Source organism: Gossypium hirsutum, chromosome A11, assembly GCF_007990345.1.
Source record: "Gossypium hirsutum isolate 1008001.06 chromosome A11, Gossypium_hirsutum_v2.1, whole genome shotgun sequence".
Taxonomy (NCBI): domain Eukaryota; kingdom Viridiplantae; phylum Streptophyta; class Magnoliopsida; order Malvales; family Malvaceae; genus Gossypium; species Gossypium hirsutum.
In genome coordinates, this window is record NC_053434.1 from 113,576,913 (window position 1) to 113,601,805 (window position 24,893).

Consider the following 24,893-nt stretch of genomic DNA (forward strand, 5'->3'; position numbering starts at 1 on the left):
TTTATTAATTAATTTTTGTTTTACCTAAATAAAGTGGGCTTACCCCAATCTAACTATAGCCACAAAATAGACTAAGGTATGATCACTCTATTTTCACCTTCATCCCTTATTTTCCATAGTTTTTTCTGACTTAAACATTGGAATATCAATTTAGGTGCTATCATAGTTGTTTTCGACCTTGCAATATTCTTGAAGCCTTGAACTGAAGCAATCTTGTAGAGATGACTTTGAATGACTTGACACTAGGCATGATTTTTATTATTGGTGATACACAACGTACAAATACTTACAAAAGCGAAATTATTTTTAAAAATTTATGATAAATTCATAAATCCTATAAATCATCTAAATCACTTCATAATTTTTCACAACCTACGAAACATATTGAATTTGATCTAATATTTTATTTTTCGACTTCTCTTAAATAACCAACTTGAATATGAGGGTACTCATTACCTATTAGATCAATCGTCAAAACCATTGAGTAGAAATTTATTGGCCCATTTTGGAAGTTGTTGAATGGCATTAAGAATCTTAGCCAATCTGATGTTGATCACGCAAAATATTGAAGAAACTATACATGAGTACATAAAGCATTTCCATGTTGATACCAAATATTGAGCATTTCTTCGATTTCTACTAATAACTCCCCAACATCTCTGTTTTTTCGGTACCAAATAATATTGTCTCAACATCTTCATTATTATTGAGATTCATCATAAAGCATTTATATCCCCTTTTGCCATACCTTAGAGATACATACTTCATGTTGGATATGTACTTAATCCTTTTAGTCTGAATTTTGAGAAAAATATCTAAATTCGTCACACACGAAAAACATGTTCTTGTTACATTTAACTTTCTATTCGTAACTATGAAGTATAAGATTTGTAAGAGAATCTTGCAAAGTGATCGCCAGGGCTTCGACACCAAATAAGCTTTAAAGAAACATACAATAAGACATTTAAAAAATTGATTATATATTAAAGTAAAACAAAAAATTCCCATTAAAGGAAAAAAATCCACTTCTATTAATGTAGGACTATAATAACTTTACATATTTTTATAACTTTTATTAACATTTTCAACAATCCATCTATCATACTTAATGTATATGCATGTACATCAAATTTTGAGAAAATTAAAAATATCTATTTGTTTGATGTAAAAATATTTAGACCAAGACAATATTTTAAATCAACATGATAGAGATATTGAATTGACTCAAAATTTTACTTGCATTACAAATACAAATATATTGATACATACAATTAATTGTAAAAAATATATAAAATGTATTAAAAATTAAAATATTTCCTTAAAAAAAAACAACTAGTGTTATAAGATCTCTCCCTTACTAAAAATATAAATTTTTTATTTTATTCAATCAACTTAACATTAAGTCAGACTCAGAGGATATATGCTGTATTGTCTAAACAAACAATCTCCTATTGAATGAAAGTGTTACAGTGTAGATAAGATTCTTGAAAGAAAAAATTTTGCAGTTAATGGGACTCCTCCCTTGAAACAAATGCAGCAGCCAGCCATAAAGGAACAGAATCCATAAAATATTTTCTATGTTCTAAGCTTCCAATTCTACCCAACTTAGGTTAAGGCTGGTCATAACCAGCCCCATTTGATCATATCAATGCTTCTCAAAAGTGCTTGAAAAAAAAGCACTTTTGGAAAGAAGCTAAAATTTTCAGCTTCTCAAAAAAGTGTTTTTGGGCCAATTTTTGAATTGGGAGAAGCACTTTTTCTATAAAAAAGTAGCTTTTTTAGGAATGTTTTTGTCTCAAAAGTGCTTTTTGTTCCAAAAATGCTTCTTAGAAGCAATACTAAACACACCTAAGTAATTCGCTTTCAGCTTCTCTCATCTTAAGTCCCATCTTTACCAGGCATATATTCTGCCTCCTCCATATGTGGAATAAGCAACTCGACAACCCCATTTGATCATTTTCAGTAAATCACTTCAGTTTCTTAAGCTTCTCTTCTCTTCAAGTCCCACTTTCAAGATCATGTATCAATGTAAACCAGGCATTTACCCTGTTTCTTCCATATGTAGAACAAGCAACTTAACAACCCCATTTGATCATGTTCAGTACCTTACTTCAGTTTCTTCAGCTTTTCTCCTTTGAAGTCCTATCTTCAAGATCATGTATCAAACAATCAAAACCAGGCATGTATCCTAGCTTCTTCCATATTTAGAATATGCAACTCTATAACCCCATTTGATCATGTTCAATAATTCACTTCAGTTTTTTCAAATCCCATCTCCAAGAACATGTATCAAACAAGCTAAATCCGGGTTCTTCTGTAAGTAAAATAAGTAATTCCACAACCCCGTTTGATCATATTAATCACATTTCAGTTTCTTCACCTTCTTTTCTCTTCAAGTCCCATCTTCAAGATCATGTATCAAACAATGTAAATCAGGAATATATCCTGCTTCTTTCATATGTAAAATCAGCAACTCTACAACCCCATGTGCCCACTCTGTGTGAGACCCAACCTTATCACCAACCACAAAGCTGTATACCTGATTTCTTACCTCAATCCAACTCCTTCCTGCCTCTTTTCTACTACCGGTTCTTCTCATCAACTTCCTCATTCTTGCAGATTCTCCCCACTTACCCTCGGCAGCATAGATATTTGATAACATCACATATGCCCCTACTTTATTTGGCCTCAAATCCAATACCTTCAATGCTGCTAATTTTCCCATACTTGGGAGCTTATGTGCTTTACAAGCACCAAGAAGTGCACCCCAAACAGATTCATTAGGCTTAAATGGCATGCCCTTGATCAGTTGATAAGCCTCCTCAACTCTCCCACCACGGCCTAGCAAATCAACAACACACCCATAAATCTCCTGATCGGGAGTGACGTTGTAATTTCTCATTGATTCAAAACACCTCAAGCCTTCATCTATAAGTCCAGCATGACTGCAAGCACTAAGAACTGCCATAAACACTATCCTGTCTGGTCTAATTCCAGAAACAACCATCTCATCAAACAACTTAACTGCCTCTTTCCCATAACCATGTGCCCCATAACCAATCATCATAGATGTCCATGACACCAAATTTCTATCAGACATTTCATTAAAGATTTTGCGTGAGTCAGCTATGCTTCCACACTTGGCATACATGTCAATTAGGGCATTAGCCAACACCAAGTTCCCCTGGAGGCCTCTGCAAATGATACCTCCATGAACCTGTTGTCCACAATTCAAAACTGCTAAATTTGCACAGGCAGCAGTAATACTAGTAAATGTGAAGCAATTCGGTCTAAAACCTTCTGATTCCATTTGTGAGAATATATTCAAGGCCTCTTTAGAACCTAGTCTTTCATAACCAGCTAGTAAGGTGTTCCACGTGATCAGATTTTTTTCAGACATCTCATAGAAGTATGCATTTGCTTCAGATAAAAAACCACACCTACAATACATGTCTAGCATAGAATTCATGACAGGAAGATTAGAACCAAACCCGTTTTTAATGACGGCTGCATGTATTTGCCTACCAAAAGTATTTGAACCTATGGCAGCACAAGCTCTAATGGCAATTGAAAAACTATGAGGATTCAACTCTGCTTCATCCTGTTCAACAAACAATGCGAAATAAGTGAGAAACAATTTAATGACATACTATATTTATTTGCCAGAATGACATGCTAATTCAAACCCAAAAATATCCTGGTTGTTTGAGATGCTTAACATAACAGCATTGATATACTAAACAAGATACTAAAGCATCCGAACTTGAGAACTGAAACTACCTAGATAAAGTGTATAGTTTTGCACATAAAACACAGAATCCATATAAATTCATAAATTCCATTGTTGTTTTGAGCAATTACCAGTAACATTTCTCGGAAAACTTGAAGTCCACCATAGCCATCACCCCGGTGAGTGTAACCAGTTATCAAAGTAGTCCAAGTGACCATATTTTTCTCTTTCATATCTCTAAAAATGGAACACGCATCCTCCATGCTAATGCAACACGTAGCATACATGTCCATAAGCGCATTATCAACGTATAATGAACCCTCTAAGCCAAGCTTTATAGCCATCCCATGAACCAAACCTCCACGCGCAAGACATTGCAGGGATTTGCAAGCCTTTAAGACATTAGATAAAGTAAAAGCATTGGGGTTCTCCCAATTATTTACCATCTCACAGAACACAGTCCAGGAATGGACATATTGGTTGCATGAAGTATAGCCAGCAATCATGGCCGTCCACATAACCACGTCTCTTTCAGGCATTTCGTCGAACAGAGCACGTGCATCATCAATCAAACCGTTATCGAAAAAAGATCTCATGACATTTGTGGCTAATATAGCAGACCCCTTTGCTCCTTTCGATAGATTGGCAATGGGTATCTTTGTTCTGGTAGTGTAGTTTTGGACCCATTGAAGGGAGTTCTTGGTGGAAAGCGGGACTATTTTTCTAGCCGCGTACATTTAATAGTAACGATAAAGATGGAGATGAAGCTAATGTTTTAAGGATAAAATGACCAATGGAAGCTATAGCTTCAAAAATCGAAGCTCAAATTTGTCTGTAAAATGATTTCGCTGTGAAAAATTGATTTATATCCTTCCTCTTAACTTTTTAATTATTTAATAATATTTCAATAAACTTTTACATTATTATATAAATTTTAGTAATTTTTTTAACTTAAACTCATATCTTAAATTTTGAATCCCGAATCCCAAATCAAGATTAAGGGTTTGAGATTTGTAATTCGAGATTTCAAAATTTTATGTTTGAGGTAAAAAAATTACTAAAATTATATTACTTCATAATTTTAAACAGTAATCCGTCTTAAAAAATTCATATAATATTTTTATGACATTATTAAGAAAATTCCCAAACTGAGAAGTAATAATTTTTGCATCGGATTATGTATGTAATTTATCCTTTTCTTATTAACTACTAATATGTAATTCATTTATTACAATAATATTTTCAATACCATTGTTTTTATGTTTAGAAACAAAAGAGAGCAAAATGTTTTTTCATCCTATGGTCTAAACTAGTCCGCATAATGCTAGGGGAGGTAGCAACATTTGATTTGTCTTGTTCCACTTAGATTCAAAAACATTTTCACTCTTGAGCTTCATAAAACATCGAAGTGTGAGTAGACTGTTTGAACCAGCTTGATGACTTGATCCGGTAATACGAGTAACGTTTAATGTTTGAGCTATTTTCTCTAAACCGCCTAGCAACCCCAATAACTTGAAGGTGTGTTTGAGGTCGAAAATGTTGTAGCCGAAGAAATAAGCCAATTGATGCATAAATGAGTGAAGATGCAAATGCAGTGGATTTTGAGTCAGAATCTTTAGCATGAATCCGAAGTCATAAGTGCCGTGAAAAGTAATCCAGATAATATTTGTCAGAACACAACAGTTGAAAAGCAAGCCGTAATCCCAAAACTTCTTTGCAAAATCTTTAGAATCAATCCCCTTCTCTTTATTCTTCTCAAAATCTATCCCTCGACGTTTGAGCAGTTGGATCGAATCACTAGCATAGCGGTCTCGATTGATATTGAAATCTCTGAAATTAAATTCCCAAACATAAGAAAAGGGAGAATCAAAGTCTGGTAAATTACCTCGAGCATCTGAAAGACTCAAGCCAAGTTGAATAATTTGAAGCGCGTCAACATTCGACTTCATATAGTGATAATTGATAATCGGATTGCCTTCACGGATCACTTGCTTACTGGGCTTAAATATTGTCCCCGGAAATTCAGTATCTATAGATACAAAAGGATACCTCAAAATTGCTTTCTTAATCATCAAAAGCTCGCTGTCCAAATCTTCAGCAAAAACCTGTCTCACAACGATAGACTTATTGCCAGAAATCGACATCGTTGGTCACAATAATCTCTTCTTTCTCTATTTTGTAACTTTAAGAACGGTTGTGTGTGGACTTTTAAGAACTGTTTTTAAACTTGTTTATTGAATAGGTGTAATTTCACTCAATTGAGCTAAGACTATATATAAGCCCCACAATTAATCCCAACTCAATTAGGATTTATCTTTTTAACATTTCATTTAATCCCAACTCAATTAGGATTTATCTTTTTTAGCTTTTTATTTAATCCCAACTTAATTAGGATTTAAGCTTATCTTTTTAATTTTTCATTTAATCTCACCTCAATTAAGATTTATGTTTTTAGTTTTTTATTTAATCACACCTCAATTAGGATTTATCTTTTTATTTTTTCATTTAATCTCACCTCAATTAGGATTCATTTTTTTAATTTTTCATTTAATCTCACCTCAATTAGGATTTATGTTTTCAGGAGGATTTATGTTTTTAGTTTTTCATTTAATCCCACCTAAATTTTATATGATTCAATTTACATTTGATTTGAATTAGTTGAATTATATTAAAAAAAATGTTACCTGAATTATTTCTTGAAGGAGTTTCCGTTTTTCCAATGGTTTCTCTTTCAAGCTCTCAATTTTGAATCATAAGTGTGGGATAGCTCTTTTCCAGTTGAATTTTCTCAGTGAAATTCAAAGGCATTAATAGAAGAATGAATGGCCAAAACAAAACATGCTATAGATTATTTTGCTTATACATAAACCGACAAAGGGAACAAAAGTGAATATTCTGCCTTCTGAAATCCAATATGTTTCAGGTTTGAGAGATTGATCCAGAAATAGAATACTACATGGATATGTTAACTCTCACTATCCTAAAATTGTGGCTGTACAATTGAAAGGATCTCCGCCTACCAAACAATGGTGTTTCAATTAGACAAGTATCTGGGATTTAGCAGCGCCCCGAGAACAGTTCTTCCGGCCGCTTTTGTTAAGTGCGCAAACGCAGATATCGAGAAGCTCGTAGTCTTCCTCCCAGTATAACAAGGAAGCCATCTGCGGATTCTCCACCATCATTTTGGACGTCAAGAAACCAGCGATTGTCCATGTTTGATAAAGACGAGATTGTTTCCCAATGAACTTCCCCCTACGAGTGTCGTAATATTCAGGCCATCGGTCGATTGAGAGCCTCTTCTCGACCAAAGAAACTGCTTTTTGAGCTAGTTCTAATCTTCCCATCTTGATGCATGCCAAAGTAAACTAAGGGCAATATAAGATTTCGGGTGAGTATAAAACTCCATGAAACAAATCAAAGTCGCAAGCAAAACCGGATATAAAGTTATGTCGAACGAACGATTTTTACCTGCCAAAGAAGTGTTGGCCAAGATCCGCCGTTATGATAGGACCATGGCCTGCACAATTCATTAAGCACACTAGTCTTAGAAGATTATACTACGAGGAAATACATGTATATATGTGTGTGTATAGAGAGAGAGAGTTTTCATGATAAGGGCAAGGTACTTGCGTATTTTTCGGGTCACTGCCGGTAATTATGCGCCACTCCTCATTCTCCAAAGCAGGGTAGCATATCTTGAAAGGCATTTGCCCTGCAATATCATCCCATTTGGCTTCGATTAAGTTCAATATAGCTTCGTTCTGTTTCGGAGTGCCCAGCGATGAGACAATGGACCAGAGGTTCCCGAGTGTGAAGAACCTAAAATCCATGTGAGCTGGCTGTAGATTGCCGAGTAGATAACCACCTTTTTCAGGTATCCAATCCATAAGCCATGAAGAAATTTGCTCAGGGTAAATATTGAACTTGTTAGTAGCATCCATGGAATACTCTTCGGTTTTGTAACGATAAATCTCGTTGACCTTTTTCATGTCAACCCAATAGTATTCTCTGACGTGGAACGATAGTGCACTCAGTCTATTGTTGATGGCACTCACCAAATTCTTGGAACTTCCATTTGCTGTAAGAATCTCACGAGAGCAACGTAGAGCAGAACAAAACAATGCCTGTAGATCAAACATGTTCAAATTATGGTCTAAAAACTAACATCGTATCCTACTTTGAGATGAGGCAACCTAACTTCAAAGAAACGAACTCACTTGGATCTCGAGGGGATGACCATGAATACCCATCCTTCGGTCTATCATGCAGGATCCATCGGTGACTAACAGAGAAGGAAACATATCGAATCCATCGGCTAAACACAAGTTGAGGATCAGTCTTATTCCTGTTTGAACATCCACCCTCTCTTGCAATGAATAGTCACCGGTGATCTTCCCATATGCTCTCAACAATATAATCCACCACAATCCTATCAACAAAGCCATTTCAATAAATTCACTTTTACTCGATGTTCCCACCGAGACGGAACTTCGAGAAAGAACGGAAAAGAGAAACTTTAGGAAGTACAACAGAATCATTACTAAAGCTGAACAGATCTATGCAGTAATAGGTCTATGAAGAAGCAATATACCAACCAGAGTCCACCGGTGCAACACGACCGATAGCTGATTCACCAAAATCCGGGTCTAGTACTTCCTCAAACTTATTGTCCTCAAGAGGTACGGTTCTGACCTTAAAACTTGCCGGCATCAAACCCTGTCCAGGACTATAACAATCCACAGTTTTCTCCCAACTCTAAATTAAGAAAACAGCAACAAAAAAAGTTGTTAAAGTTTGAAACGTATACTTTTTTCAAGTCTGACCAGCAATATGGTTAACCAACATGGTACACAGCAAAACACATCCACCTCTGGATCATGTCTGGGTGTGTCTAATCTCCCATATAAAAAGGGAATACACAAGGTTAAAATATCTTAGGTGTCAAATTAAATTTTGCCCCATTTACTTAAAAAATGAGTAAATTAGTTATTGTACGAGCAAACTAGTCCTTCCTCTTAAAAATTTCATTCATGTCTACTATTAAAAACTAACATGATTGATAGAATAGCCAAACAATGAGATGAGGTATGCCACATGTACCTAATGCTAACATATAAGAATCAATTTTTAACAGTAAAAATGGATAAAATTATTAACGAATGACCAATTTGCTCTTTGATCTTAATATTTACTCGTTTTTTTTAATAGATGAGGCAAAATATAATTCAACTACTAAGGACTCCATGATACTTTTACCAATACACAACTATTGTAATGGTTAATATGTGCGCAGGGGGTCAGTTCCCCTAAAATGAAAAAAATTTCATTTAGGCCCTTTAAACTTTTTAAAATTTTAAATTAGTAAATTGCATTTGTTTCACTCTTATTAATGGCACACGAAGCATCAACCAAGCAATGCAGAAAAAAGCATGAACATTTTCCAGCTATATATCCAAAAATATTAAGAAAAGAAACAGGCCTTCTGTTGTTGCTTAATGAACAATTAGAAAAAACCATAGAAAATGAAATACCCTAAGATAAATTTTCCCATCCTTAAGTTTGTCATAACATTATCCACCATACCAATATGATTATCAATGAATATAAACGTATATGTATATGTATATGCATACCTGCAACTGCAAGGTATGTAGGAGAAAATTCTCGACAATCTCTCCTTCACCTCTAAGCAAAAAAGCCAAAGCAGAAGGCACAAAATCACGAATGAAAACCTGGTCATAATTCAAAGGCTGCTTATCACCAGGATTATTGGCAGCCACTGTACCAACAGGGGATCCACAATACGTCACAACAGCATCCTTCAACAACCTCCATGCCTCCTTTTCAACCTCGCTCTTAGCTGAAACCCCATTTTTCTTCACATTGTTTTCACCTTCAGCGACAGCAACATTTCCTCCTACAACAAGTGGCGTCACATCGATGTCGTTCCCCCGGGTTGAGAGACCCCTCACCGTCGAAGCTACCCTGGCTTCAATGGAGACATCGTAAGGCCTTGAAACCGCCCTGGATTGAACAAAACTGGAACTTGGTAAACAATGCAATTTCTGGGTATCATTGACAACGCGTTGAAAGCATAAGAATCGAAAAGGGTAAGCGTGGTGGGATTGAGTGACTTGATTGAAATTCAACAGAAAATCTTTCTTTTTGCTGCAAAGCTTTCGTTCAAAGACAAAAGGATTGAAAGAACGTGCAAAGCCCAAAAACGAAGCGTTTCTAAGGCTGAGGACCCTGGAACGGGCCTTCATGGTGGATTTACGGAAGAAATGAATGGCGTTCATAGACAACAATGGGAAGTAGAAAGATATGGAGATGGAGAAAGTGTACAGCATGGATATTTGAAATATAACAGAAAAGAGCTGCCTTTACATATATATTGTAGGGGCTTTACTTATTGCTATTTTATTTTATTTCCCCCAAAATTAGAAATTGTCTTGAAATAACTACTTTTTTTTTTTTTTGTGGATAATTTTCAACAAAACCTATCACATGGTATTACAACACAATTTCAAGACAAGGCTCAACAAACAAAAATTTAATATCACATTAATAATTTATCCTAAATTTTAAGATTTTCAGAATAAACATTAAATTCAAATTAAAATCTTGAAATTCAAGATGAAATTGCTGATGTGGTACTAAACTATTGGAAATGAATAATATTTTTATAAAGAGAAAGGATTGTATAAATTAGTAATGTCACCTCATCTGTATCTCTTTTTCAATAATTTAATACCATATCAACATTTTCATCTTAAAAGAATTTTCATCCTGAAAAAAATCAAATCAAAATAAAAATACTAGAATTCAAGATGAATATATTGTTGTGGCATTAAATTATTAAAAATTGATTATATTATTGATTCATACAATCATTTCCCTTTCAAAAGATGCCTTTTGTTATGGGAGATTTCACTAGAATTCCTGTTGAAATTAATTTCTTGAATGAATTTAGTTTTTTTGTATTATTAAAAAATTAAATAAGATCAAATTGTAAATAAAATTAATATTTATTATTTAAAAAATGTAATTTATTTTTAATATTTTTAAAGTTTTTATGGTTCCCTAAATCAAATCTTTTATTTAGAATTGAATTTTACTTAAAAAGAATAATGTTCTATAAAATAAATATTAATTTTGTTATAATTTGAATTTATTAATTTTTTAATAATATATGAAGTAAATTTAGTAAAGAGACTAATTTAATTTAAACCATATAATAAAGTACCTACCAAATATTTTGACCTTCTATTAATCATACATTTCAAATTATGCTAATTGCTTTTTTTTATTACAAGTCATCTTATTTCTACGCAATACGCATACATAAAAACTTTGTTAATGAAATTAACACTATAATTTGAGTCAAATATTAAAATTTCAAATATTTACAAAAATATAAATATTGTAGATTAATTCTTAGCTCGATTGGAATGTGAGTTTGAGTGCACTGAAGCGTATTATCTTTTTATTTATGAGTTAAATAGTGACTATGAATAATTCTAAACATTATGTTAAAAAAATAGATATAATCAAAACTTATAATGAGATTATATATATATACTAAATATGATTAAATTGAAAATTATAAATATAGGCTAAATACAAATAGAGAGCATCAGATCAACTATACGACAAAAAAAACTAACGAGATACTCGTTCAAAAAGAAACAAAAAATCATTTGACTTGTGAAACAGTATGGACCAGTTAAATTAGATTTTATAAAATTTTTAATAATTTATTTAATATATAAATAGAATAAAAAAACCAATAATATAACCGATTTAGCCAAGCTTAATTCCCAAAGCATTATCCAGAACTTCTAATAAGAGAGGATCTAAATAAAGTTTCTAAATTCGATTAAAATTGACTAAGGGTTTGTTTCACTAAAAATAATTTTCGAAAAATAATTTCTGAAAAATAACTTACCAAATGAGTATTCTTTATTTAAAAATATGGTATCAACAAAATTGACAAAAAAAATTAACAATATGGATAATTGGACTTGATTTTCAAATCTGAAAAATAGAGGGACTAAATTGCTAAAAATAAAAGTACAAAGACTAAATTACAAATTAATGAAGAGTACATAGACTTATGACATATTTTAATCTTTACACTTCAAAATATTTATTATTAAAATATTAATATTGAATATTTTCAATAATATGTGAAAAATATTATTTAAAATTATTGTTAAAATAAAATTAAAATATTAAATAATTTATTAAAATGATAAATTATATTAATTATATTAATAATTTATTATATGACTAAATATAAATAATTAAAAATGTATATTTAATAATATTAAAAAATAATATTTATATTAATGTTTTAATTATTTTTAAAAATAAAAATAAAAATTATAATTTATTAATATTAAACTTAATTTAAATTAATTTTTATATACAAATAAATTTATCTTGAGAAGTTCTTTTTTGAAAAATAACTTTCATTTTTAAAAAAGATAAACCATTCTACAAGAAAAAAGACTTATTTTAGGTTGACTTATTAGTCATTTTCTATGAAACAAACACAAAAAAATACAAAAAATATTTCCCGTAAAACCTTTACATGTAAACAAAAGAAAACAAAAGAAGAGCAAATGAAATGAGTGAAACAAAGAGCAAATGCCAAATGCCAAATGCCAAATGGAAAATGAAAAGTATTCCACATCAAGACTAGGGAAAGAACAGTTCAATAAGAAGAAAAAAAAATCTCAAAGAAGATTGTAATTGTAGGAATGTAACCTTTGCAGAAAGACCATTGTTATCACAAAGTTTTACTGTGTGATTCATTATACAAAAGCATTAGATGTACCATAAAGAAAAAAACAATCGAAAATCGGCAATTCGATACGCCTCGTTTTTTTTACATGCCACACTTGTTAACTTCTCTCGTCTACTACTGCATTTTCTTCCGTTTTCGTTCTTGTATATTACTATCGACTATTTCAAACAACACTAAATGCTGATTGTAAGGTGGAAGAAAATCTTGAGGCAATGGTCTGGGTGGCAAACTGTTGAATCTGCTTCTTGGCATCTGAAAGAAAGAAAGGACCAAAATATAATTTTATTGTTAATGATATACAAGATGAAAAAAGCAGAGCTCGAGAATGGGGCAATGATGCATTGCTTCAGATGGTACATGCACTCGAACCGAGAATACATGCAGAAACAAAAGCAAATGTATACTGTTGAATCACTACCTTGATGGTTGGATATCGTTATGCAAACTGATAACACCAATTGTGCAGTGAAATGACCGATAAAAAGTGGTATATGTTATTCTTCTCTTTTAAGATATTGTGATCATCGTAGTATCCATGTGAAAAATATTGTATTATCCATGTGAAAAGTCATCTTGGTATCTAAACTAGAAGCCAATACAAGCGATCTAGAAATCTAGTTATCAACTTAATCGAAAATCTCTTTCGCATGTATCACAAACCTATCTTCCATCAAATACAATAAGATTTCCGCTCGAAAAATCTAGACCAAGTCATAAATCATAATTAAGCTAACAATCAGCATGCCATTTCCTTGTATCAATATGATGCCATACCGAACTAATTTGGTAAAGAAGTTGCATAAAAGAATTCTTGAATGAATAGGTAGGCTAAGGCTAAAAATTACACAGTGGCGCATTCAAAGAAGTATTGTGATTATAATAAATAAACCAACCTTTGCGACATTTGGTGAAGCCGACGATATTGGCAATGTTGAGAGTCAAACAAACTCCAATGACAAGGAGATAATCAGCTTGAAACCTTATGAGAGAGAATATTCCAAGCACAATCCACGCAACCGCCTGAAAAATTAAATAACGAATTAATGAATTCGATCATTCAGGACACAATTATACCTCTCAATACATAGTAAGCCACAGGACAAACTTACTGAAAGGTAAAGGGTCCACCAAAATAGCCATGAATCTTTCTTGTTCATCCGAGCCAACGACTAAAGCAAACAAGCAAAAACAAACAATTGAGAGACTTGGTAATGTTATATCCAAAAGTAAATGTATGGTTCGATTAAACAAAGCATTCACCTCTTGGTCAAGACATTCAAATCTCCATACACTCTCGCCGAGATCGTTAATTTCATTCCACCACCTCAAACCGACTAATATGCGCCCACTAACATTCTTAACCACCCAAAAATCAAGGGCGGAAAGAAGAACAGTCACCACAAATATGATCACAAAGCTGTTGAAAAAGAGAGCTGAAAGGATGTAAAAAGCCAATGCTGCAGCCTGCAAGGAACAAGAAGGGAAGACATCAACACAGAACAAAGGCGAACAAATCAGATTCGTCGGAACAAAGATAATTAGATGCAGAAAAAACAATTCACCTTGAAGAGAACATGAAAGAAACAAGTCTTGGGGTTGGCATAATTTTCAACAGGAGGCTGCACAAGAACAAAAACATTTAAAATCAATATATAAGCAATCAAACCAGTACCCCAAGTACAAAATAAACAGCTGGATCTGAAATTAGTAACATTTCTATCTAATTTTCATGTTCCGAACAAGTATACAATGGCCATATAAGCAAATGGGAACTCTATTTTGTTCAATTTCATCATCTTTCTTCAACCAAAACATTGAGGAAAACATAAAGTTGAAATCTTTACCGGCTAAAGTTGGATCTTGGGATCTAATTTGAATAACCCAGAGTTGACTATTGAAATTGTGTTTAGAAATGGTTAGTTTTCATCTGTTTTATCAAAAACCAATCAAAAGGGTACCGTTCAAAATCGAAATCTCTCACAAAAAACTCAGATCTACCAGTCAAACAGTCCAATACGTAGAACAAATAGTTACAAATTTGATAAACCAGCAAAAGGAAACTGAAGGGAAGGAGAAACAGAGAGAGGGATCAACTCACCTGACTAAAATCCATTACGGGAAGACAACGAATTATGGATTTTTAAGTCTTTTTGGCGAATTTACAGGGATTTAGTAAAAAATATTGACTTTCTTTTCCCTCCCTAAAGACGAGAGAGAAATTTTTTTTGTGCAGACGGGAAAACTTTTTCTTGGATCTGTTTTTGGTTTTCTTTTCTTTATAGATCCAGCTGAAACAAGGGATATTTACCCTTCTAGATTTTCAGGTCTGTTATTTACCACCCAAACCCTGCAAAAATAAATGACAAAAGGCTTAATACATAATTTGGTACCTGAATTTAATATTTTTTTAAGATAATATTTGTCTTAATTTTTTGTCTAATGTAATACTTATATTTGATAAAAATTATACATTTTAGTATATGAATGTGAAAGTGTTAGTTTTTTAATGTTCAACTCGGATTTTGGGTTGATTCGGTAAATTTTCATAATTAGCTAATATAGCTAATTATGAAAATTTACTGAATCAACCCAAAATCCGAATTAAATCATATCCATTGGATTATATTTAACAAATTAAATACAAAATAAAACAAATTACAATTAACGCTAAATTTATTCTATTAATAAAATCATGAAAAATTCAAATTTAATAATATTAACAACTAATTTTCATTAAATCAAACCTAAAACTTGAATTAAATACTAAAAATTAACATTATAACCTTTGGATGCCAAAATCTATAACATTTGTCAAATATAAATACAAAATTGAATAATAATAAAAAAACATAGATACCATATTAAAAAAACATGTCAAACTTGAATACCTAATGACATATTAAGCAACAACAAAATTACTTTAGATTTGAAAAATAATTAAAAAAAAATTAAAACCGTTTTAAATATAAATTAAGTTCAAGCTCTATTATTTAAGGATTGTGTGCGAGATAATTTGACTCATTTTGAAATTTATAATATATTTGTTTGCCTTGTAATTTATATAATAGGTAAATTTAAATATTTAAAATATATGTTTATATTTAAAATGTTAACAAAAGAAAAAACATATAATAATAAAAGTATTATAAATTAATAATTATATATTTTCTAAACTAATATAAAATAAATAACTCAAACACGATTCAGCCCTTGAATACTCTAACATGGACGACATGGATAATCCATGTAAAATTAGATATATTTTTTTTTGAATAATCTCATTATAGGATATGATTATATCTATTTTCCTTTATATAATACCTGGAACTATCCATAATCTCTTTTCAATTTATAAATAGGAAGATAATATGCTTCAGCGCACTTTCATTTACGTTGTTATGTATTGATAAAAATATACTTATTTATTAAACTAAAACTCAACCCACTTATAAAATATTGGGTGTGATGGATTCAACTAATATTTAGTACAAATTTAGGATCCTGAATTTTAATTTTCTTTTAAATATAAAAAAATAATAATTATGCACTAACACTTAATTACTAGTCTTTTAAAAGAATATATTGCTAGAAAAAAGGTCCTTTAAAAAATAAAATAATAAAATAAATTTTTTAGCAGGTTAGATCAGAATGGAAATAGCACATAAATTTTTGAGCGAGTAATTAAGAACTGATAAAAAATAAAAAATAAAGACAAAAATATTTAACTAGTTTTATAATTGTTTTAAAATATATTATTGATTTTTATTAAAATTAAAAGTAAAATTTTAATTAATTAATTATATTTGCATTAAAACAGTGGTGATACATGGTCCAATAGAATGAGAGGCTGTGGATATAACCAAGGTATGGTGTGGTAGGACGTTGTTGGCTTATCCTCATCACTTGTTATACACTTGGTGAGGGCCATAAAAACAAAGTGCTACAACACCTGTTTCAAATTTCAGTTACTAACTCAAAGCAAAGCAAAAGGCAAAAAAGCCATGTCAAAGCTGGTGGTGTTGCAGCCAACAAAGCAGCCTCCCATCTCCCTCCTCTCTTCCTCTCTTTCCCACTTCAATGGCACCAAGCTCTGCCAAATCCAGGTCCCTCTCTCTCTATCTCTATTGTAAAGTTGGTTCCTTTGTGGTTGAAATTAGGGAAAGTTTAAACTTTTTTTTTTTGCAATTGCTCTCTTTTTCTACACCTGGTTGCAGTACAAAAGAAAGGTATATCAGCCAAAAGGTGCATTGCATGTTGCAGCATCCAGCACCAAGAAGATTCTCATAATGGGTGGCACTAGGTTCATTGGTGTGTTTTTATCAAGACTCCTTGTAAAAGAGGGTCATCAGGTACTAATTTTGCATCTATTCTTGTGGTTGGAACCTAATGGAAGAGCTATATATATATAATTATAATTCTTTTGGCAGGTTACTTTGTTTACTAGAGGTAAAGCACCAGTTACTCAACAATTGCCTGGTGAATCAGACAGTGACTACGCTGAGTTTAAATCCAAGGTTATTTATGCCTTAACAATTCTGCTTCTTTTAGTTGATTCCATAAGACTAATGTGTGTGCTCGATTTCGTTATCCCGGTTTTTCACTAGATTTTGCATTTGAAAGGAGATAGAATGGACTTCGATTTTGTGAAATCCAGTCTTTCTGCAGAAGCCTACGATGTTGTGTACGACATAAATGGTATCCGCCCGGTTCTCTTTCCGTGTTTTACTTTCCACTAGGATAGACCTTTTTATCAATACATCATAAAGAATATGATTTTCAGGACGAGAGGCGGCCGAAGTTGAACCGATACTGGATGCACTCCCGAACTTAGAACAGTAAGCTTTGGAATCATTCCGTTGAAAATAGATACAATGGTTCAATAGGATTTGAATTTATAGTTTTGCAGCTAGCTAGCAACTCGAAAGGATCGGTTTATGTGTCTAAAAATGGTGTCGATACCATATTCTTCATATCTGCGTTCTTCATTTACTAACAGATACTTAAAGCTCTGCTAATTCTCAGGTTCATATATTGCTCCTCAGCAGGTGTTTACCTTAAGTCTGATATGTTACCACATTGTGAGGTAGGATTGTCAATTTCATTCATGTTTCATTGACATGTATGTTACTGGTGTATGTATATATATATATGTATGTGTGTATCATCTTTTCTAAGATGTTTGTGCCCTGGTGATAGATCGATGCTGTTGATCCGAAGAGTAGGCACAAGGGAAAACTTAATACCGAGAGCTTACTGGAGTCGAGAGATGTTAACTGGACATCTGTGAGACCAGTCTACATATATGGACCTTTGAATTATAACCCTGTTGAAGAATGGTTCTTCCACCGATTGAAAGCCGGTCGCCCTATTCCAATTCCCAACTCTGGAGTGCAAATAACCCAACTTGGTCATGTCAAGGTAAGTGAAACTGCAACACTGCTATATATGATTTTTACCCCCCCCCCTTGAACTATTGAGTGAGGATGATGTAACACAGTGGTGAACTCCAGGACTTGGCAACGGCTTTCATTGCGGTTCTTGGTAATGAAAAAGCCAGCAAGCAGGTGTTCAACATTTCGGGAGAAAAGTACGTGACCTTCGATGGATTAGCAAAGGCGTGCGCCAAGGTATCTCGAACCTTTCACCATCGAGAAAAGATCAAAGTCAAAACGAGTACTTGCTAATTACTGAATTTGTTGTTCTTCATCCAGGCTGGTGGATTTCCCGAACCTGAGATTGTTCACTACAACCCAAAGGAGTTTGACTTCGGTAAAAAGAAGGCATTCCCGTTCCGAGATCAGGTAAATCTTGACACAAACTTCAGATGAAATGATTTAAAGAACTTGAAAGGATTGATCATTGCATGGAGATGTTCATACTTTGTTCATATATATTGCAGCATTTCTTCGCATCAGTCGAGAAAGCAAAGCATGTGCTAGGATGGAAACCGGAATTTGGCCTGGTCGAAGGACTCACAGACTCGTATAACCTAGATTTCGGCAGGGGAACATTCAGGAAGGAGGCTGATTTTTCGACCGATGACATGATTCTGGGCAAAAGTTTTGTTCTCCAATCATAAGGCATTCATCTCATCATCACTTTCAAATTTTGCCTCTTCAAGTTGGCATATATAATAACTATGAAAAATGTATCAATTCTCATATTAATACAAACTATATGTATTGTTGCTTAATCAATTTGGAATGTGGAATTGTTGTAGCCATGCACAAGCAAAAGAGCATTGTTCCCTTTCTGGCATGTATCCAATCATACACAGTTGCCATTTTTGTATAGCAGCAAAACCAAACAAACAGATACATAACATACTCTTGTTTTACATGATTTACATCATACCGAGCCAAATTACGTGTTTTGTTATCTCAAACTCGAACAACAGACTATAACTTTTTAGTCATCTGCCCACCAAACCCCATGTTTAGCCCAAAGATAGTATGACCCAACTGGTCCTCTACCTCCGAGCTCGTACAGCTCTGGTGCTATATTATTCTGGTCTATCCATTGCAGAACAGGTGTAAGAATATTCCAAGCTGCTGCAAGCTCATCGCTTCTCAAGAAGAGATGGTTATCACCGTCCATGACATCAAGCAAAAGATGCTCATATGAATCAGGCACCTCAACATTATACCTTTAGCATAAATACAACATCGCAAAAACATCAAAACAAGTGCAACTTGATGTTGGTGTCAAAAGTTAATGAGTAAAAGAACGGTGCTTACTTGTCCTTGTAAAGCAAATTTAACTCTGAAGCATCTAAATTCAACCCTAATCCTGGGATTTTATTGTTGATTTTGACTAGGATGGCCTCATCAGGTTCATCACGTAAAATCAACTCATTAGTTGCAAGGTCAGTATTATGGCCGATACGCTCACGATAGAGATTTCCAGGAACACTATTAAATTGTATACGTATCTCCACTCTGCATTAAAAAGTCATATGCAAATATCAAGCATTAGCTAGTAGAAACAGCAGCAATCATATGGAAGCCCTATGCTAAGATTCAGATTGCATTTTGCCCATTTCACTCAAAGAATGGGAAAATTAGTCCCTGTACATTAGATTAAAGAGCAAATTAGTCCTTTCTATTAAAAATTGCATCCATATCTACAGTTAAAAATTGGCGTTGCTGACAGAATAACTAAACAATTACATGAGACGTGCCACATGTGCCTCATTTTGACATACAAAGACCAATTTTTAATTATAGAAATGAATGAAATTTTTAACAGAAGGACCATTTTGTTCTTTGATCTAATGTACAGGGACTAATTTGTCCAGTTATTTAGTAGAGGGGGCAAAATGCAATCCGACTCTTTGTACAAGGACCTCTATGGTACTTTTACCCAACAATCATAAATTGGTGAAGGTCAGCTGCATACATACATTCATATATCTTACTTACCTGTGTTTGATGAGTCCCACACCAGCTTTGATCATGAAAGGTACACCATCCCAACGGGCATTGTCGATGTACAATGCAGCAGCAAAAAAGGTAGGGGTCCGACTGCTTAAGCTCACATCAACCTTGTCTCCAGAAGTAGCTTTATACTGGCCAAGAATCACATCACTGGGTTCCAAATTCCGAATCGATCTAAGAACCTTAACCTGGAAGGAAGCTTCTCGTTGGAAATACAGATGTGCTTTGAAATTGTATTTTTCGTACAAGAAAAGAACGGTACCTTTTCGTTTCGAATATCTTCACCATCAAGACTTATAGGTGGTTCCATGGCTAGCAATGCTATTGTCTGGAGTATGTGACTGTGAACAATGTCCCGAATGACCCCATAACCATCAAAATACCTGTATTAAAGGAGGAATGCAATAAATGGGATTATGAAAAATTGTTTACACAAGACAAAGGAAGAAAAATTTATATGATCCTACCTTCCTAGCGGCATGCTCAAGTCCTCGGATAAAATCACCTGCAAAAGAACAATACAAAGATGTAATGAGCAGGCAGCATGTTCCTAAAAGTACATGTAGAGTAAAAGAATTTATATCAACCCAAAGTTTACCTGCACATTACGGATGTATGTTCGACTCCATAATGGCTCAAAAACTAGATTCGAAAACCTTAATACAGTGAGGTTTTCAATGAGGTTCCTCCCAAGGAGATGGTCTATCCTGTAATAAGATGATTTAAATTAGTAGAATAATAAAAACATATAAATTACAAGATAGTGTAAGCATGCATGTGCACCTGTAAATTTGCTTCTCCTCAAACTTAGAAAGAAGGGATTTCGTAAACAGTTGAGAAGATACAGCGTCAAATCCGAATGGTTTCTCGATTATTATACGATTCCAACCCTTCTTTGTTTGTGCATTATCGGCAAGAGAAGAAGCAACGTCCGGAAGTGCTTCATGTGGTACAGAAAGATAGAATATCCTGTTTGCTGGATACCCCGCCTGGAGTAGTTAAGCTGTTAATTATCAATTATAAAACTCAAAAGCACACTCGAAACAAAACGCATCTCAACTTCAGGTGTTTAGCATTGCTTACTTCAATCTGCTCCATTCGAGAATTCAGCTTGGACATCCCTTCTTTGTTGTCATAACCTCCATTAAGGTAGTATGTTCTACTAAGGAAAGCATCCATCTTGTCCCCACAGTTTTGCCTGAGGAAGGGAATTACAAGACAAAGATTAGGCAAAGAAAATTATTGAAGATTAATGAAGTACCGGAACACCTTTCGTATATAGCCATTTTCATAATGCAGCTCTAAGAAGTGAAGACAAGGATTTCAAAGAGGGGGCATATCGTAACATGAGTGAGGACCGTACTGATGATCAATGCGGCAAGTCAAAGTTGAAGCAATGAGGGATCTTAAGTCTTCATCAGTCAAATCCTTTCTCGAATAACCGAAGATACCGACATTCTGCAGCCATGTAAAGAGATAAACTCACAAAAGAGCTCAATTCATCACATTAATGTATCTTTTCCATTTTTATACAAGGAGAACCTAAGTTCTTAAGGGCTCCAAAATCCACTTAATGTCCTGATGATGTGATAAAAATAAATTCTACGAGAAACAAACAGGCATTTGGTATTAGAGCAGAATAACCTCGGGAAGAAAACCACTGTAATATAGAGCAAATAGTGCCGGAAAAATCTTGTTCTTAGCCAGCTCACCAGTAGCTCCGATAACAGCAATGCATAAAGAGGGTCTTTCATGATTATCATCAACATTCAAGTTTGAGGAATTTGTTTGAACAAATGGAGGCAAAGTACTTTTCTTTGGTTGTGAAGTTGTTCTCGTGTGTTCTTCGTTGGAACCTACAAATTTCAAAAGTTGAAAAGATTATGAAAGGAACCAACCCCAAGAAAATGGATGGACAAAGTGTAGCTTCTTCTTTTTCTTACCATCGGATGAGGGTATAGTCGATGCTGCTTCGGAAATTTGTTCATCGTTCCTTGAAGAATTTTCTGGCTGATCCTTGTCTTGATTTCTTATTCTCTTCAAATCATTGGCAGGTACATGCTGCCGACAGTTCAGCTTCTTAAGTATCCGTAGTTTCAAACCATGAAACCTCCGGCACAAATCACTAGCTCCTCCATGAAGAACAAGGCAACTACCTCTCAACAATTGGAAGTTGTTGGCTGCACCCTACATACAAGCATAAATAACTCATTGTATGTACTCCTAAACAATGTTTTTAAAATCTAATAGCAAGCAAATAAACCCATTTGAGCCTCAGATCTTCGAGACCTATCATAGGGCCTAACTGCGTGTATTCTTAAGCACTTGCATATACATATACATTAATATATACTAAAAAAGATATCTTTTTGATACAATTTCAAATAAACCCATTTGAGCCTCTGATCTTTGAGACCTGTCAAAGGGCCTAACTGTGTGTACATTCTTAAGCACTTGCATATACATATACATATACATATACATATACATATACATATACATATACATATACATATACATATACATATACATATGCATATACATATACATATACATATACATATACTAAAAAAGATTTTCTTTTTTCATACAATTCATAAAATTTCAATGTGCTGGTTGCAATTATGTGTCAGTTTCAGCCGTGGCAAGTAAAAATTCAAGTAAAAAAAGTGATAAATGATCATGTCCAGTTGAGTGTAGTATAGAAATTAAATGGGTAAAAGCATACAAAAGTATGATCCTAGTGTTCAAGTTGACATGCCTGTTTTTTACAACTAAAACTTCAAAATAGTCTATAGATTGTGGAACAATAAAATGAGATAAGGAAACATAGAAAAGCTTACAGTGGAGAGAGAAATGGATGAAGCAATTGAAGATTCAGAGAAGGGTATCGAGAAATGCGAAAACGAAACCGACATCCTTCGTTGTTTTGAGTGTGGTAAGTTGGGGGGTGATTTTAAGGTTGTAACTTTGCAGCAGTACATAAAGCAATGAAAGCAAAGGAAAGGAAAGGGGTAGATGACGAGTGCAGCAGAGGTGGGAGTGGTTTTGGATGTAGAAGATAGAAGCCTGAAAAGAAAGCAAGTAAAATGAAGTCAAGGGGGTTAAATAACTATGTTGGTTGATGTTTTTTTGTCGTGTCCTAAATATCTTTAAAATAGAATTTTTCCTTTTTTCTTGTGAGAATTCATAACAAAGAGAAACCCCAACATTCAATATCATCATTCATTTTCTTCCCCCCAACAAGGGCTTTTTACTAATATAATTTTAAAAAAAATAAAAAATACTGAAATGGTAAAGGGAAAAAAGTAACGACGAAAATAGTATACGCCAGGATAGTGCCGCCTATAGCAGTGGCGTGACCACCTTGGGTCTCACTGATTCTACTATTTTCTGTTAAAAAAGAAAAAAATAAAAAGGGGGTTGTGTAAGTCCCAGAGGTGGCACCGGTTGTGCCTCTGGCAGAGGCGGCACCGGTCGTGCCTCTAGCATAGGCGACACCGATTTTGCTATACTATATTAAAAAAATAAATATATTCAACTCAAATACAAATATTTTTATTATAATTTAAAATATTTAATAAGTAAAATATTTTGGTTTAAAATATAATATATTTAATACACCCGGCATGTAGTTCAATATATTTTAATTTAATTTAATTTTTATTTAATAATAATTTTAGTGATGCAATAATAATTAAAAAACACATGATAAGTTGTTCAATATTATTTTAAAATATATTATAATATGTAACTAATTAAATTCATTGGGAAATAAAAAATTTTCGTATTTTTAAAATTTTCTAATTTTATTTTTTAATATATACTATTTTCATATTTTATTTTTTTATTATTTTAGTACATAATGTTTCAAATATATTATTTTAGTATTTTTTATATTAATTTAGTAAATAACCCTGATTTTGACCATTTCTTTGTATTTTCAAAATTTTTGAATTTTATTTTCAAAAATATATTATTTTTATATTATTTTAGTACATAATGTTTCAAATGTATTATTTTAGTGTTTTTTATATTAATTTAGTAAATAACCTGATTTTGGCCCTTTCTTTGTATTTTTAAAATTTTCGGATTTTATTTTTAAAAATACACTATTTTCGTATTTTATTTTTTATATTATTTTAGTACATAATGTTTTAAATATATTATTTTAGTGTTTTTTTATATTAATTTAGTAAATAACCCTGATTTTGGCCCTTTCTTTGTATTTTTAAAATTTTCGGATTTTATTTTTAAAAATATACTATTTTCTTATTTTATTTTTATATTATTTTAGAACATAATGTTTCAAATATATTATTTTAATGTTTTTTATATTAATTTAGTAAATAACCTTGATTTTGGCCATTTCTTTGTATTTTTAAAATTTTCGGATTTTATTTTTTAAAATATACTATTTTTTTATTTTATTTTTTTATATTGTTTTAGTACGTAATGTTTCAAATGTATTATTTTAGTGTTTTTTATATTAATTTAATAAATAACCTTGATTTTGGCCCTTTGTTTGTATTTTTAATATTTTCAGATTTTATTTTTTAAAATATACTATTTTCGTAGTTTTTTATATTATTTTAGTACATAATGTTTCAAATGTATTATTTTAGTGTTTTTATATAAAAAACCTAAAATATTAAATATATTATATTTTAAACCAAAATATTTTACTTATTAAATATTTTAAATTATAATAAAAATATTTGTATTTGAGTTGGATATATTTATTTTTTTAATGTAGTATAGAAAAACCGGTGTCGCCTATGCCAGAGGTACAACCGGTGCCGCCTCTACCAGAGGCACAACCGGTGCCTCCTCTAGGACCCACACAACCCTCTTTTTTATTTTTTTTTTGTTTTTAACTTTTTTTTCGTTTTTAACAAAAAATGACAGAATTAGT

At 32.7% G+C, this 24,893-nt stretch overlaps 6 protein-coding genes across 6 annotated transcripts; 1 reads left to right on the forward strand and 5 right to left on the reverse strand.

The window, feature by feature from the left end:
• Positions 1 to 1,451: 1,451 nt before the first annotated feature.
• Positions 1,452 to 4,598, reverse strand: LOC107886410 (putative pentatricopeptide repeat-containing protein At1g56570). The gene is made up of 2 exons (XM_016810366.2): positions 3,862 to 4,598; positions 1,452 to 3,601 (listed from the first exon to the last, which is right to left on the reverse strand). Exons 1-2 carry the CDS (start codon positions 4,465 to 4,467, stop codon positions 2,393 to 2,395), a joined length of 1,815 nt encoding a protein of 604 aa, XP_016665855.2. The 5' UTR covers positions 4,468 to 4,598; the 3' UTR covers positions 1,452 to 2,392.
• A 436-nt stretch (positions 4,599 to 5,034) lies between these two features.
• Positions 5,035 to 5,874, reverse strand: LOC107955404 (probable CCR4-associated factor 1 homolog 11). The gene has a single exon (XM_016891189.1). The coding sequence runs from the start codon at positions 5,872 to 5,874 to the stop codon at positions 5,035 to 5,037; it is 840 nt and encodes a 279-aa protein (XP_016746678.1).
• Positions 5,875 to 6,553: 679 nt separating this feature from the next.
• On the reverse strand, positions 6,554 to 10,089 carry LOC107886421 (alkaline/neutral invertase A, mitochondrial). Its single transcript, XM_016810374.2, has 6 exons — positions 9,364 to 10,089; positions 8,326 to 8,485; positions 7,948 to 8,159; positions 7,361 to 7,854; positions 7,199 to 7,247; positions 6,554 to 7,095 (listed from the first exon to the last, which is right to left on the reverse strand). The coding sequence occupies exons 1-6, from the start codon at positions 10,078 to 10,080 to the stop codon at positions 6,769 to 6,771; spliced, it is 1,959 nt and encodes a 652-aa protein (XP_016665863.2). The 5' UTR covers positions 10,081 to 10,089; the 3' UTR covers positions 6,554 to 6,768.
• A 2,398-nt stretch (positions 10,090 to 12,487) lies between these two features.
• Positions 12,488 to 14,902, reverse strand: LOC121209359 (Golgi apparatus membrane protein-like protein ECHIDNA). The gene is made up of 6 exons (XM_041079945.1): positions 14,641 to 14,902; positions 14,105 to 14,161; positions 13,803 to 14,006; positions 13,652 to 13,711; positions 13,436 to 13,562; positions 12,488 to 12,794 (listed from the first exon to the last, which is right to left on the reverse strand). The coding sequence occupies exons 1-6, from the start codon at positions 14,653 to 14,655 to the stop codon at positions 12,706 to 12,708; spliced, it is 552 nt and encodes a 183-aa protein (XP_040935879.1). The 5' UTR covers positions 14,656 to 14,902; the 3' UTR covers positions 12,488 to 12,705.
• Positions 14,903 to 16,368: 1,466 nt separating this feature from the next.
• LOC107886441 (chloroplast stem-loop binding protein of 41 kDa b, chloroplastic) lies at positions 16,369 to 18,735 on the forward strand. The gene is made up of 10 exons (XM_016810402.2): positions 16,369 to 16,645; positions 16,757 to 16,891; positions 16,970 to 17,056; positions 17,147 to 17,237; positions 17,323 to 17,377; positions 17,565 to 17,625; positions 17,739 to 17,960; positions 18,053 to 18,169; positions 18,254 to 18,343; positions 18,442 to 18,735. Exons 1-10 carry the CDS (start codon positions 16,544 to 16,546, stop codon positions 18,619 to 18,621), a joined length of 1,140 nt encoding a protein of 379 aa, XP_016665891.2. The 5' UTR covers positions 16,369 to 16,543; the 3' UTR covers positions 18,622 to 18,735.
• LOC107886427 (inactive glucose-6-phosphate 1-dehydrogenase 4, chloroplastic) lies at positions 18,642 to 23,092 on the reverse strand. The gene is made up of 12 exons (XM_016810385.2): positions 22,822 to 23,092; positions 21,922 to 22,165; positions 21,623 to 21,834; positions 21,342 to 21,436; positions 21,062 to 21,176; positions 20,762 to 20,967; positions 20,577 to 20,685; positions 20,446 to 20,483; positions 20,241 to 20,361; positions 19,964 to 20,166; positions 19,280 to 19,480; positions 18,642 to 19,188 (listed from the first exon to the last, which is right to left on the reverse strand). The coding sequence occupies exons 1-12, from the start codon at positions 22,960 to 22,962 to the stop codon at positions 18,951 to 18,953; spliced, it is 1,923 nt and encodes a 640-aa protein (XP_016665874.1). The 5' UTR covers positions 22,963 to 23,092; the 3' UTR covers positions 18,642 to 18,950.
• Positions 23,093 to 24,893: the final 1,801 nt, after the last annotated feature.

Bases quoted from the DNA above. Each gene is read 5' to 3' on its own strand.
- LOC107955404 (XM_016891189.1), bottom strand. From the start codon at position 5,874: ATGTCGATTTCTGGCAATAAGTCTATCGTTGTGAGACAGGTTTTTGCT.
- LOC107886421 (XM_016810374.2), bottom strand. From the start codon at position 10,080: ATGCTGTACACTTTCTCCATCTCCATATCTTTCTACTTCCCATTGTTG. The intron at 8,160-8,325 runs GTTGGTATATTG...CTTTGTTGATAG, and splicing joins TGTTGCACCGGTGGACTCTG to GATTGTGGTGGATTATATTG. The intron at 7,096-7,198 runs GTAAAAATCGTT...TATTGCCCTTAG, and splicing joins GGCCAACACTTCTTTGGCAG to TTTACTTTGGCATGCATCAA.
- LOC107886441 (XM_016810402.2), top strand. From the start codon at position 16,544: ATGTCAAAGCTGGTGGTGTTGCAGCCAACAAAGCAGCCTCCCATCTCC. The intron at 17,378-17,564 runs GTAAGCTTTGGA...GCTAATTCTCAG, and splicing joins GCACTCCCGAACTTAGAACA to GTTCATATATTGCTCCTCAG. The intron at 18,170-18,253 runs GTATCTCGAACC...TTCTTCATCCAG, and splicing joins TAGCAAAGGCGTGCGCCAAG to GCTGGTGGATTTCCCGAACC.
- LOC121209359 (XM_041079945.1), bottom strand. The intron at 13,563-13,651 runs GTAAGTTTGTCC...TTAATTTTTCAG, and splicing joins GGTGGACCCTTTACCTTTCA to GCGGTTGCGTGGATTGTGCT. The intron at 12,795-13,435 runs GTTGGTTTATTT...TCTTTCTTTCAG, and splicing joins CTTCACCAAATGTCGCAAAG to ATGCCAAGAAGCAGATTCAA.
- LOC107886427 (XM_016810385.2), bottom strand. From the start codon at position 22,962: ATGTACTGCTGCAAAGTTACAACCTTAAAATCACCCCCCAACTTACCA. The intron at 22,166-22,821 runs GTAAGCTTTTCT...GCTTGTATGTAG, and splicing joins CATCCATTTCTCTCTCCACT to GGTGCAGCCAACAACTTCCA. The intron at 20,686-20,761 runs GTGCACATGCAT...ATCTTATTACAG, and splicing joins GAGGAGAAGCAAATTTACAG to GATAGACCATCTCCTTGGGA.
- LOC107886410 (XM_016810366.2), bottom strand. From the start codon at position 4,467: ATGTACGCGGCTAGAAAAATAGTCCCGCTTTCCACCAAGAACTCCCTT. The intron at 3,602-3,861 runs GTAATTGCTCAA...TTTGTTGAACAG, and splicing joins TTTTCCGAGAAATGTTACTG to GATGAAGCAGAGTTGAATCC.